Genomic DNA, 13,947 nt, shown 5'->3' with positions numbered 1-13,947 from the left:
GGTTCTCTTTCAAATGACAGGAAAGATGGTCCCAAGTATATTTGGATCAAAATAGCCCTTATAACTCTAGTGTATTCTACTCTTTTTGCATCCATATCAGTCCCTTAAAAAAAAAAAAAAGAAGACCCCAAGTAACCTTCCCTGGAGTAAGTACACCAACCATTGAGTCCTGGGGAACAGGAGACTCTGATTGGCAAGTCCTGGTCTTGTGCCTGTTCCTGAGATGAGAGAGGTGAGGTCTGATGATTGGCAGCCCCCACTGGAATCACATGGAAAGGAGGAAGTGGGGCTCCTGAGAGGAAAGGATGTGAGGCTGAAAGCATCCTCAAGTGAGCTTAAGGCTATTGGTAGTATAGAAACATTCAAAGCAATAATAAAAACAGTATTGGTATCTGGTAGATGCGGAAGTAGAGAAACCCAGTCAATGCTCATCAATTACAGAGGGATTTAGGAAAAACTCAGAATGATTAAGGACTGAGCTGAAGCTTGAGGAAAGCAAAAGCCTAGTTAGATAATTTCTCTGGACAGTACCAGGGATCTCTGGATAGATTAGCAGTTCAGAATGACTGTGAAGTTATTGACAGTTTTGATCTGTGGCTAAAAGACTTAGGCCTGACTCTGAGAAACAAACATCTGGCCAACCTAGGAGTAAGACTTTGTCTTTCTTACATGTGGGTAGCAGCAGGCAGGTCTGTGTTGAATGGAACAGAACTTTATCATGTGATAGTGACACAGCAGATGATATAAGTCTAATAGAGATGAAGTTATGTTCTAGAGGGTGAGGAAAAGACTTGCAGAATCACACAGGTACTATGGGTTTGGGAAGTCAGAGACAGAGTAAGAATGGGGCTAAAGACATCTTGGGTGGATCCGACACTAAGGCAGAGGCAGTTTGCTTCCCACCTTTCTGTAGGTTTACCGCTGCCAGAATTTCTCCACTTGGTCAGCAATTACACAAATTCTAGGCCCCTTCCCCAAACCACTTACTGAGTTGGGGTTTCTGAGCAGGGGGGTGGGAATGAATTTTTTACAATGCCAGGCAAGCCTAAGTTGCTCTAAGGTCCATGGCCACGGGGAAGATGAAGACATTCATTTCTCACTGACTCTTAGGAGATGTATGAGCCGAATGGCCCAAGTCTGACTAGAAAATGGAGAAGTTTTACAAAGATATTGTAAGTTCTTATATTACATATCTTGTCCAGACTCCTTCCAGTTTTGTCCCTTCTGTCACATGACAACACCCATTTCATTAAATACCAAGACAGTAGGGAAAATTGTGGAGCTTATTTTCTGACTGACATCCTGAAGTTCCCAACACCTTTCAAGGCTTTTCAACACGAAATTTAACAGAGTGCTTTTGAAGATTCCTTCTCATTCTAGTTTTATAAATCAGAGGACTGGGATTTTACCATAAAGCTGTAGACCTGAAGGTGTGTGGAGTGGGGAATGCAAAAGGAACAATACTCTTAAGTAATTTTGGGACTCACAGTAGTGTGGGCTGGTCCTAGTGATGTTTTTCTAATGAATAGAATACTGGTAAGGTGATGGGATGTCAATTCTGAGATTAGGTTATAAAAAACTCTGACTTCCATCTTGCTGTAACGTATACTCTTTTGCCCTCCCTGATGAAGCCAGCTGTCATGTTGTGAGCTGTCCAGTGGAGAGACCCACATAGCAAGGAACAAAGGCAAGCCTCTGGCTAGCAGCTCATGAGGAACTGAATACTATCAACAATCACATGAGTGAGCTTGGGTGCTTCCTCAGTCGAGCCTGTGATGACTGCAGCCCCAACTGACACATTTATTGCAGCCTTTGGAGAGGTCTGAAGCCAGAGAAAGCCCAGATTCCTGATTCACAGAGACTATGAAATTAAAAGCTACTATCTATGCAGCAATAAATACCTAGTATGCTGGGCAAGCAACACATCAATCCCAGACATTGGGACTATTGGGAACCCCAGTGGAGTTGATAAACCATGTCATAAAAGGAGCAGCTGCAGGATAGCTGAGAAGGAGCAAGCAGTTGAGAGTCTAGTGATGGCCTCAAGAGACCCCCAGGGAGGTGTATAAGATATATATGAAATATTTGCCAAATTCCCCATTCTCAGAGGCTTTACAGCACGGTGAAAACATAATAAACTCTATGGTCAGAAAGAAGTTCAAAGCCCAACTTTGTTATGAGTTACTTAAGTTGTCTTAACCTTAGTTTTCTTCTCTGTGAAGTAAGACTACCTCTTATTTAGAGGATTGGCTGAGGTGCACATGTAGCACTGTGCCTGACACATAGGGACTCATAACACATGGTCTTTACTGGTAGCTTGAACAATTTTTTTCTCCTTGTTGAAACTTTTTCCAGTCAGTATTTATGTGATTTATGTTTCTAAGACACCACCCTCATTTCTCGTTTTATCTTTCTGGCCACCCCTTACCTTTGCTGCTTCTTTATTGTTTGTTTTCCCCAAGATTCCACGTTGGTTTCCTCTTCCCATTTGCCATACTCTTCCTGAGCAATATTATCTCCAAGGAAACTATTCTTTCTTTTTCCAAAGTTCCTTCTGGTCATAAATAGGAACTTCCACCAACACTGTCACACATTTAGAAGCACTCATTTGGGAGCAAGCTTTCCTCTTCTCCATACCGCTGACCGACTCTTATGCCCAGCAGTGGGAGTGACTTCACTTTTTGGTGAAATTGGGAAAAGGGGCTCTGTGTATAACCCTAGCTTTTGGTGTGCTAGAGTTCTCTCTCTCTCTCTCTTTTCCTTCCTACCCCTTCCTCTCACTCTTCACCTACCATCTCCAGGTCTTTTCTGGTATTCTCTTCTTGAAAGTAAGCATATCAGGCAAGCCTGGAATTGTCTGAATTGAGCAGATACGTTCAATATTGTTTAACATTAAAGAAATATAGAGTCAGATTAAACATTGTTGACATAAATGCTTTAAGAATTCAAAGTGTAAGATTATGGTATTTACCATTTCATCTCAGATAAGAAAGATTAAGGAAGGACAGTTTTATTTGTAATCTTATGTTATAATCTACAATATTAAGACTATGTTAACCTCAAGGCTTATTCAATTGTTTGCTATAGGAAATTGTGTTGGATCACTGAAGTTATAAACTGTATTTGTCCTAGGAAATTGAATTTGCTCACCAGCTGTGTGATAATTAACCCACTGACTATGACCTCATTGATTTTACTAAAGTTGACCTTATCCATATTTAAACTTTGTAAATTCCCTTTAGATAGGAAACTATTTCAGACTCTGTCTAGATATTTCTTCTTGCTTGTTGTGTAGTTAAAATAAAATGCCAAATCTCATTCTTACACAGTACCACATGAGTCCCAATCTAGTTTTTCCAATAATAATGAGTGTATTTTGATTTCTATCTTTTTTTCATATTTATTGATCAATTTTGAATCTGGAGAGGATGGATATGATAAACTGGTCTTTTTAAATCCCTGGCATAAGTTAAATTCACTCGGGGACTTCTTTTCATTGTAACATGCCACTTGGTAGTAAGGTTGAAGAGGAGGGGATGAATAGCCCCACTTAATTCTAACATGGGCAACTACCAACATTTTAGAAAAGACATCACCAAGGTGGCAACATAGGAGGATTCTGAATTTTCCTTCTCCTGCAGACACACTGAATATACAGCTACACATGGATTATTTCTCTCTGAGAGGAATACAGAGCTATTTGAGTGACTCCTACACGTCAGGCAACTGAAAAAATACCAACATCAAAATGGGTAGGAAAGGCTGAGACACATTCTCACCATAAACCCCACCCCTGGCACAGCATGTTATAATCAGGAGGGAACCCCCAATATCCAAACCTAGCTTCTTGCTGAGGAGCTAAAGGTGTGAACCACACATATAGCACCCCAACCTGTCCCTAAGTCTGCCACCCAAGAGACAGGTCCCCAGATCACCTAGCTCTGAGAGCCAATGGCTCTTGCATTCACAAGTCCCAAAGGACTATTACAAACAAGGAAACACTTGTTAACAGGCATGCAAGCACTCCCAATGGCTATCCCTCTGGGCTCAGTGCAGAGGAAGTAGACAAAAATGCCCATCTCCCAGTTTTTCCTGGAAGGGGTTTAACTGCATACTTTACCAGCTGCTGTTTGAGCATCTGGCTACTGTTTAGCTCACATCTAGGTGCTGACTGTGATCCTTCCTGAAGCCTGAAAGAGCTGGAGGGCACTTTCCCCACCTTCTCCCTTTGGCTCACTCCATCAGTAAAACCAAGTTGTCAGTCTCTCTGGAAGGAGCTTGTTTCCCCAACTGTTATGGCTGCCTCAGGGGACTGGCTCCCAAATCACCTACATCTGGGAGCTGATGGGGCTTGGCATTCATGAATCCTCCAGGACTGCAAAAAGCAAAGTGGTGGTTCTATATGGGTACACAGATACTCCCAGCAACTATTCCCTCTGGCTCAGCACAGAGTAAGCAAAAACACCTACTCCTGATTTATTTCTGATAGGGGCTAGACTGCATATCTAATGTTCTCACTTGCCCAGCTGCTGCCTGAGGGTCGAGATTCCAATTAACCTCTCTTGGGGAGCTGAAGGTGTAGGCAGTTAGTAGTCCTCTGGGAGCCTGAATAGGCATATGGGCATTTTCCACACTTTGGGGACACTCACAGGTCTTGCAACACCCTCCACCACTGACAGTCACTAAGAACAAAGAGGAAGCTTGGACAATCACAAAGGTTTGAGAGGCAACAGGAGCTCAGTCTGGGCTGATTGCCAAAGTTTATCTCCTATACAAGGCCAGAAAGTCAAAACAGGGAGGGGTGGCTGTTATATCTAATAGGTGTTATATCTAATGCTCAGAAACTAACACAGAGAGTCAAGCAAAATGAAGAAACAGGGAATTATGTTTAAAGCAACAACAACAGAAAAAAAACAAATAAATCTCCAGAAACCAATCTTAATGAAATGGAAATAAGTGATTTACCCAATAGAGAGTTCAAATTAATGGTCACAGAGATGCTCAGTGAGGTCAGGAGAGCAATGCATGAACAAAACAAGAATTTCAACAGAGACAGAAATGTAAAAAAGTACTAAACAAATCGTAGAGCTGAAGAATACAATAACTGAAATGAAGAATTCAATGGAGGGGTTCAATAGCACACTGGATCAAGTGAAGAAAGGATATGCAGACTCAAATACAGGGCAGTGGAATTCATCCATTTAGAGGAGCAAAAGTAAAAAAGAATGAGAAAGAGTGAAGATAGCTTAAGGGTCTTATGGGACACCATTAAGCAGACCAACATATGCTGAAGGAGTCCATCACCACTGGACTGACATTACCAGAAATGTTAAAGGGATTTCTTCAAGCTGAACTGAAGGACACTATTGGTAACATTGGAAATATGACAGTATAAAACTTATTGGTAAAGGAAATATATAGTTAAATTCAGAACTCTAATGTAATGATGGTGGGCAAACCACTTAAATCTAGTATGAAAGTTAAAAGACAAAAGTATTAAAAATAAATATTTAACTACCATAATTTGATAATGGATACACAAGGTAAAAATACATAAATTGTGACATTAAAAACAAAAATGTTGGGTGGGGGAAGAGTGTAAAAATGTAGGGCTTTTGTATGCATCCAAAGTTAAGTTGTTATCAGCTTAAAATAGACTGTTATAATGATAGGATATTTAATGTAAGTGTCATAGTAACTGCAAAATAAACCTATACAATTACATGAGTAAAACTGAAAAATTCACAAATAGTAAACAACATGCTCCAGAGTACCCAATGGGTCAAAGAAGAAATCAAAGGGGAAATAAAAAAACATCTTGAGACAAATGAAAATGAAAACACAATATACCAAAACATGTGGGATACAGTATAAGCAGTCCTAAGAGGGAAGTTTATAGAGGTGAATGCCTACATTAACCAAAAAGAACTCAAAAACAATCTAACTTCACATCTTAAGGGACTAGAAGGAGAAGAACAAACTAAGACAAAAATTAGCAGAAGGAAGAAAATAACAAAGATTAGAATGGAAATAAATGAAATAGAGACTAAAAAGACAATAGAAAAGACTGATGAAACAAAGAGGTGGGGTTTTTTTGCAAAGATAAAGTTGATAAGCCTTTAGTTAGACTAAATAAGAAAAAAGACTCAAAGAAAATTAGAAATGAAAGAGGAGACTTTACAACTGATAACACAAATACTAAGGATCATAAGAAACTACTATGCATAATTATACACCAACAAATTGGACAACCTGGAAGAAATGGATAAACTCCTAGAGACACACAACCTACCAAGACTGAATCATGAAGAAATAGAAAACCTGAACAGACCAAAAACTAGTAAGGAAATTGAATCAGTAATCAAAAACCTCCCAACAGACAAAAGTCCATGACAAGATGGCTTCACTGTTGAATTCTACCAAACATTTAAAGAAGAATTAATACCAGTACTTCCATAACTCTTCTAAAGAACAGAAGAGGAGGGCACACTTCTAAACTCACTTTATGAGGCCAACATTACCCTAGTACCAAAGCCAGAAAAGGACACTACAAGAAAAGAAAATTACAGGTTAATATCATTGATGAACACAGATGCAAACATCCTCAACAAAATATTAGCAAATCGAATTCAACATTGCATTAAAAGGGTCATACACCACGATCAAGTGGGATTATTCCTGGGATGCAGGAATGGTTCAACATCTGTGTATCAATCAGTGTGATAAATACCACATTAACAAAATGAAGGGTAAAAATTATACAATAACCTCAAGAAATATGAAAAAGCATTTCACAAAATTTCACATGCATTTAAGATAAAACTCTCAACCCAATGGGGAGAAAGGGAACGTACATCAACATAATAAGGGCCATATATGACAAGCCCACAGATAACATCATACTCAGTGGTGAAAAGCTGAAAGCTTCTTCTAAGATCAGGAACAAGACAAGGATGCCCACTCTCACCACTTTTATTCAGTGTAGTACTGGAAGTCCTGACCAGAGCAGTTAGGTAAGAAAAAGAAATAAAAGGCATCTGAGTCAGAAAGGAAGAAGTAAAATTGTCTGTATTTACAGATGACATGGTATATGTAGAAGATTCTAAAGACTCCACCAAAAAACTCTTAGAACTAATAAATTCAGTAAAGTTGCAGGATGCAAAATAAACATGGAAAAATCAGTTTCTATACACTGACAATCAACTATCTGTGAGAGAAATTAAGAAAATAGTCACATTTACAATTGCATCAAAAAAAATAAAATACTGAGGAATAAATTTAACCAAGGAGGTGAAAAACCTGTACACTGAAAACTATAAGATGTTGATAAAAGAATTTAAAGAAGACACAAATAAATGCAAGGATAGTCCATGCTCATGGAATGGAAGAATTAATATTGTTAAAATGTCCATACTACCCAAGGCAATCTACAGATTCAATGCAACTCCTATCAAAATTCCAATGGCATTTTTCACAGAAATAGAAAAAAACAATCCAGAATTTGTATAGAACCACAAAAGACCCTGAATAATTAAAGCAATCTTGAGAAAGAAAAACAAAAAAACTGAAGGCATCACAGGTCCTGATTTCAAACTGTATTACAAAGCTATAGTAATCAAAACAGTATGCTATTGGCATAAAAAAAAGACACATAGATGGACATGAATAGAGAGCCCAGGGATAAACCCATGTACATATGGTCAATTTTCAAGAAGGCAGCAAGAATATAATAGGAAAGGATAATCTCTTCAACAAATATTGTTGGAAAAACTGATATCCACATGCAAAAAATGAAACTGGATCCCTGTCTTATACCATACATAAAAGTCAACTCAAAATGAATTAAAGATTTGAACATCAGACCTGAAACTATAAAATTCCTAGAAGGAAACACCAGAGGTAAGCTCTACATTGGTCTTGGTGATGACTTTTTGGATTTTACACCAAAATCAAAGGCAGTAAAAGAAAAAAATATACAAGTGGGACTACAATAAACTAAAAAGCTTCTGCACAGCAAGGGAAGCCATCAACACAATGAAAAGGCAACCTATGGAATGGGATCAGATATTTGCAAACCACAAATCTGATAAGAGGTTAATATCTAAAATATATAAGGAATTCATATAACTCAAGAGCAAAACCCCAAATAACCCAATTAAAAAATGGGCAAAATAGCTGAATAGACATTTTTCTGAAGAAGACATACAAATGACTGATAAGTACATGCAAAGGTGCTCAACATCACTAATCATCAGGGAAATGCAGATCAAAACCCCAATGAGATGTTACCTCACACCTATTAGAATGGCTATTATCAAAAAGACAAGAGATAACAAATGCTGGTGAGAATGTGGAGAAAGGGAGCCCTTGTACACTGGAGGTGAGAATGTAAACAGTGATTTTGGAAAACAGTATGGACGTTCCTCAAAATATTAAAAATAGAAGTACCATATGATCCAGCAATTCCACTTCTGGATATGTATCCAAAGGAAAAAAAATCACTGTCTCAGAGATATCTGCATTTCCCATGTGCATTGCAGCCTTATTCACAATAGCAAAGACATGGAAACAGCTTAAGTGTCCATTGATGAATGAATGGATAAAGAAAATGTGATATATATACACAATGGAATATTATTCAACTTTGAAAAAGAAGGAAATCCTGCCATTCGGGATAATATGCTTGAATCTGAGAGGCAGTATGCTAAGTGAAATAAACTAGGCAGAGAAAAACAAGTCCTGCATGGTATCACTTATATGTGGAATCTTAAAAAAAATAATCAAACTCATAGAAACAAGGATGAGAATAGTGGCTGCCAGGGGGTGGGAGATGAGGAGAGTTTGGTAAAAGTATAAAAACTTTCAGTTATAAGATGAATAAGTTCTGAGGATCTGATGTATAAAATGGTGACTATAATTGATAATACTATTTTGTATAATTTGAACTTACTAGTAGAGTAGAACTTAAGTGTTCTCACCACACACAAAAAAAGAAAGGTATATATGTGATAGATATGTTAATTTGATGGGGATAATCCCTTCACAATGTATAGATATAGCAAGTCATCACATTGTACGCTTCAAATATAGTACAATTTTGTTGGTCAATTATACCTCAAAAACATGAAAAAAATAAAAAAGAACCTGTATTTCTCAAGGGGGCCAAACTGGCTTTGGCCAGTTTGCAGCAGATCTTCCAGGATAAAATCTAAATTCCTTAGAATGACGCATATGCTCCTCGGTGATAAAGCCTTCCCAATATCTCTTCCAGTTTCACTTCCATTACGTTGTCCAATACTTACTGTATTCAAAGACTGTGAGCATGGAGATCATGTTGTTTTATACACCACATTATCTTAACACTTGCTCTTCTCTCTGCTTAGAATACCCTCACTCTTATAGGCTTTCCTTAACTCTTCTTTTCCCTTCCCTTGCAAAGTTTTCTTTAGTGCCTTATCTGAGCTTGTATCTTCTGTAACACTTGTCTGTAGAAGTCATAGCAGTGTTGTTATTAAAACACATAAAACTGTGAAGCGTTCCTTCTCTGGACACCATGCTTTTGCAACCTGCTCTAGCCCTCCTTCCCATGGGGTAAGGAGTCCATAAGGCCAAGAGGATACGTGGGTAACTGAGTCCCTGGAATTTCCTCTGCAAGTGTTATTGAGCCTGCCTCTGGGGCTTATTCTGGCCTCGTCCCAGTCTCCATCCTCCTTAGTGTGGTCTGCCCCACTGGTATGCACACCCATGTGCCCAATGGGTAGCTGAGGGCAGTTGTTGCCTAAGGAGAAGGATGCTGGCTCTCCCCTGACTGGCATATTCTGCTGTCGAACTGGGAGGAGTCCTAGGTCATTATGAGACTATATACATAGAGAATATATATGATAGATAAAATAATAAGTAACTCAACAGTTTACTGACTGAATTTTATACCTCTTAAATGTTTAGAACTCTGCTGTTGACAAAGACTCTCTCCTTGATCAACTTTAGTCAAGTTCCTCTTAGCCTTCTTCTTGACTTGCCCTCCATCTTGGGCCCCCTCCTCTTGCTGGGCCCAATTTTACCAAGAATCTTGCTAAGTCAGTTTACAGAAAATCTCCCCACCTTTGATATCCAGTCACCCTGGCCTACCTTCAGCAAGAATCCTGTTAAGTTGCTTTAGCAAGAATCTCTCTACTCTTGATGTCTCTTTCCTCTTAGTAATTTTCCATCTACTGACATTCTCATCCTATTCTTTGGCTATAAATTCCTGCTTATCCTTCTTATACTATACTGAAGTCTCCTTTTCCTCGATTGCGATAGTTTCTGAATAAAATCCTGCTTTACCACTTTCACCAGTGTTTGGCTTCAGATCTCTTTGATGGTTTAAGGGTCTTCATTTATATTCCCCTCCAGACTCCACAGATGTTAGGGGTGGGCCTTTTTATTGAGCATTCATTATTTGCCAGTCACAATGCCAAGTGTCATTTATCATATGATCCACACAATAGCCAATTGGTAGGTGCTATTGCTGACCTCAGTTTACACACAATGAAACTGGGACACAGATGTTAAGAAACTTTGTCAAAGGTCTCCTAGCTCAGAAGAGTCAGAGCTGGGCCTGGAATGGAGCTACTGCCTCAGAGATTGAACTCTTAGCTTCTATAGGGCTATGAAAATGGCAATTGTGATTCTCATTTATTTTGAAGGGAATAAAACAGACTCATTAACCACAAGTAGTGAGGTTGTCTGGAGAAAATAATCATCTGGGAATCTGCAACAAATTGTTCAGACTCCAAGATTTGCCTTCTCAGACCTGAGACTAAACTACCATATGACCCAGCAATCCCACTACTGGGCATATACCCTGAGAAAACCATAATTCAAAAAGAGTCATGTACCACAATGTTCATTGCAGCTCTATTTACAATAACCAGGACATGGAAGCAACCTAAGTGTCCATCGACAGATGAATGGATAAAGAAGATGTGGCACATATATGCAATGGAATATTACTCAGCCATAAAAAGAAACAAAATTGAGTTATTTGTAGTGAGGTGGATGGACCTAGAGTCTGTCATACAGAGTGAAGTAAGTCAGAAAGAGAAAAATACTGTATGCTAACACATATATATGGAATCTAAAAAAAAAAAAAAAAAAAAAAATTGGTTCTGAAGAGCCTAGCCCGGACAGGAATAAAGACGCCAACCTAGAGAATGGACTTGAGGACACAGGGAGGGGGAAGGGTAAGCTGGGACGACGTGAGAGAGTGGCATGGACATATATACATTACCAAATGTAAAATAGATAGCTAGTGGGAAGCAGCTGCATAGCACAGGGAAATCAGCTCGGTGCTTTGTGACCACCTAGAGGGGTGGGATAGGGAGGGTGGGAGGGAGACGCAAGAAGGAGGAGATATGGGGATATATGTATATGTATAGCTGATTCACTTTGTTATAAAGCAGAAACTAACACACCACTGTAAAGCAATTATACTCCAATAAAGATGTTAAAAAAAACACAACTGCTTGCATTATCCTGTAATTAGTTCTGCCTTAAGTAGTATAACTGCATAATGGAAAGAGTGGGTAATCTTGTTCAGATGGGAGTTTCTTCAAATAAAGGAGCAAAGAAGTGGAAGGAATCTAGTTGAAACCTGAAAGGAAGTAGCTCTGTATCATTTAACAAGGAGTGTTAATAGGTGTGGGAAAGTAGCCTTTTGCTTATCTTGAGATGGAATGACAGTGCTCAAGAATTCCATCAACATATACATATCTTTACTCCTCAGATTTAGAATGTACACTACTGGCAGGCAGGATCCACACTGTGTCTTTAAATACTCAATGTTAGAACAAATCTTTAGCCACTCAAATGTTAGAATTGTCATCTAATTTATAACATCATTCCTTGTTGGAACTTGGCCCTAGTGGAAACTTTACAGATCTGCAGGCAAACCTGGGTTTGTGGTTTGCTTCTTTGCTCATCATATTTATGTTTGTTCCTAATAAGATCAGTTTTTAATTTGAGAAATCACATCTTTTTTGGCTCTTCACATGACCGTGAATGTTACAAGCTCCTGATGATTTGTAAACCACAGTATACAGCAGCTGAAATGCATTAGTTTAATAATAAATACAGGGGAAAGTTTGATCTTATAAAGTAACAATTATGCAAATATCTCAGACTGAATTGTGGTCCTAACGGTCGCAATGTTTCAGCCACAGCTGGTTTCCCAATGTACTTCAAGAGATTTTTTTTTTTTTGCATGTGATGTTAAAATTCCAAATTATTTCCAGGATAATTCAGTCTCTTTAAGATTTTCCTGCTTGCCCCTTACATGTTTTATCTTTCACAGTATTGCTGCATAGCTACCTAAGCAAAGCATGGAGGAAATCTTGACTCATAGATAGAATCAGCAATGGAAAATTCTGTGCTATCTCAATCCCCTAAGTGAGCAAAAGGAAAAGTATTTAGAGAGACCATCAAAGGACCCCTTGGAGGTAAATAAAGCTACATGGCTATAGAGGAAGAGTCAACCGTATTGACTGCTGCCTGTTAGGTATCCCCATAGGTATTCCCAGTAGACACCCGCCATTAGGCGTGTACATCTCACAGGCATCTCAAACATAACACATACAAAACTGAATTCCTGATCTTTCCCTGCCCCAAACAGACCCCGCCAAGGTATTCTCCATCTCAGTTTACGGTAACTTTCTCCTCCTAGTTACTCAGTCCAGACGTCAACAAGTCATCTTTGTCGGGGTTTTTTTCCATATAGAAAAAGAACCCCGTTGGCTCTACCTTTCAAGTATATCCAGAATCCAATAACTTCTTATTCTTTCTCAGCCTGATCCGAGCCATGATCACCTGAGTACCTAGATTATTGTGGTAGAGTCTATATGTGCTTTCTGCTTCCAACCTTCTCATCCTTCCTTCAAGCTCTTTTCCACACAGCAGTCAGAGGGATTCCATTAAACCTTCATCAGGTCATGCCACTCCTCTGCCTTAAACCCTGTAACCATTCTTCATCTCATTAACAATAAAATTTAAATCTCCTCTCCTCTACTTCCAGTTCTCTGACCTCATCTCCTATTGCTCTATCCTCCAGCATCACTAGCCCTCTTGCTATTTCTCAAATACTATTAGTGTGTGCCTGCTTCAGAACTTTAGCACTTGTTGAAATGTTCCTTTAACTCCATGTCGTTGCTCAAATGGAATTTTCTAAGTGAGGGATCCCTGACTACTCTGTTTATATTTGTAACTGCGTACAATACTCCTTATCCCCTCCACTGTTATTTTTCACCACAATTATCTAAAGTAATTTAATTTACTTGTTTCTTTTATTTATTTGCCCCCACTAGAGTATAGATTCCATGACAGTAGGGATTTTCTTCTATTTGTTCACTGATAGAACCCCAACAATCAGAACATTATTTGACATGTAGTTGGTACTCAATAAATGAATATTGAATGGATAAACAAAGATGTGAATGAACTGTGCTTAAACGTGACTGTGGCTTCTTCCCTCCATTGTTTAATTCTAGAACTATTGCCCTGAGCACGGAGAACAACAGCCATGCCCAGATAGGTGTTTATGTATCAGAAAACATCTAAGCTTAAATGTTACTAGGGGCAAAGGAAAATCATTTTATATGAATTGATAAATTCTTCTGTCTGCATTACTCCTTTCTTTCTGTGACAGGGATAACTGAGATTGACCATGAGGGATTTTAGAGGTAAATATGAGACTTACAGGTAAAAATCAATTTTATCTAGAATTTTTGAGTCAATTCTCAGACTAAGAATCAACAAATGGTTTCAAAGAAATGCAGCAGGAAGCCTCTGGTAGTTTTTTTCAAGGTTTATATGAACAAATCCTTATGTGTGCAAGTGTTTTGGGTAGTTGTGCTGGTACTGCAGGATTGGGGTGAAAAATGTGTATTTTTAAACTTCTGTGATCAATTTGGGTTG

General features: G+C 38.6%; 1 protein-coding gene across 1 annotated transcript in view; it reads right to left on the bottom strand.

The window, feature by feature from the left end:
* SUPT20H (SPT20 homolog, SAGA complex component) overlaps positions 1 to 13,947 on the bottom strand; it is a 113,842-nt gene that overhangs the window by 65,799 nt on the left and 34,096 nt on the right. Inside the window, exon 2 of the mRNA XM_061170925.1 lies at positions 4,519 to 4,682. Coding sequence (XP_061026908.1) covers positions 4,519 to 4,682 — 164 coding nt within the window. The remainder of the gene's footprint in view (positions 1 to 4,518; positions 4,683 to 13,947) is intronic.

The sequence above is a fragment of the Eubalaena glacialis genome, chromosome 16, assembly GCF_028564815.1.
Source record: "Eubalaena glacialis isolate mEubGla1 chromosome 16, mEubGla1.1.hap2.+ XY, whole genome shotgun sequence".
NCBI lineage: Eukaryota > Metazoa > Chordata > Mammalia > Artiodactyla > Balaenidae > Eubalaena > Eubalaena glacialis.
This window is presented reverse-complemented; position numbering and strand designations above follow the sequence as displayed.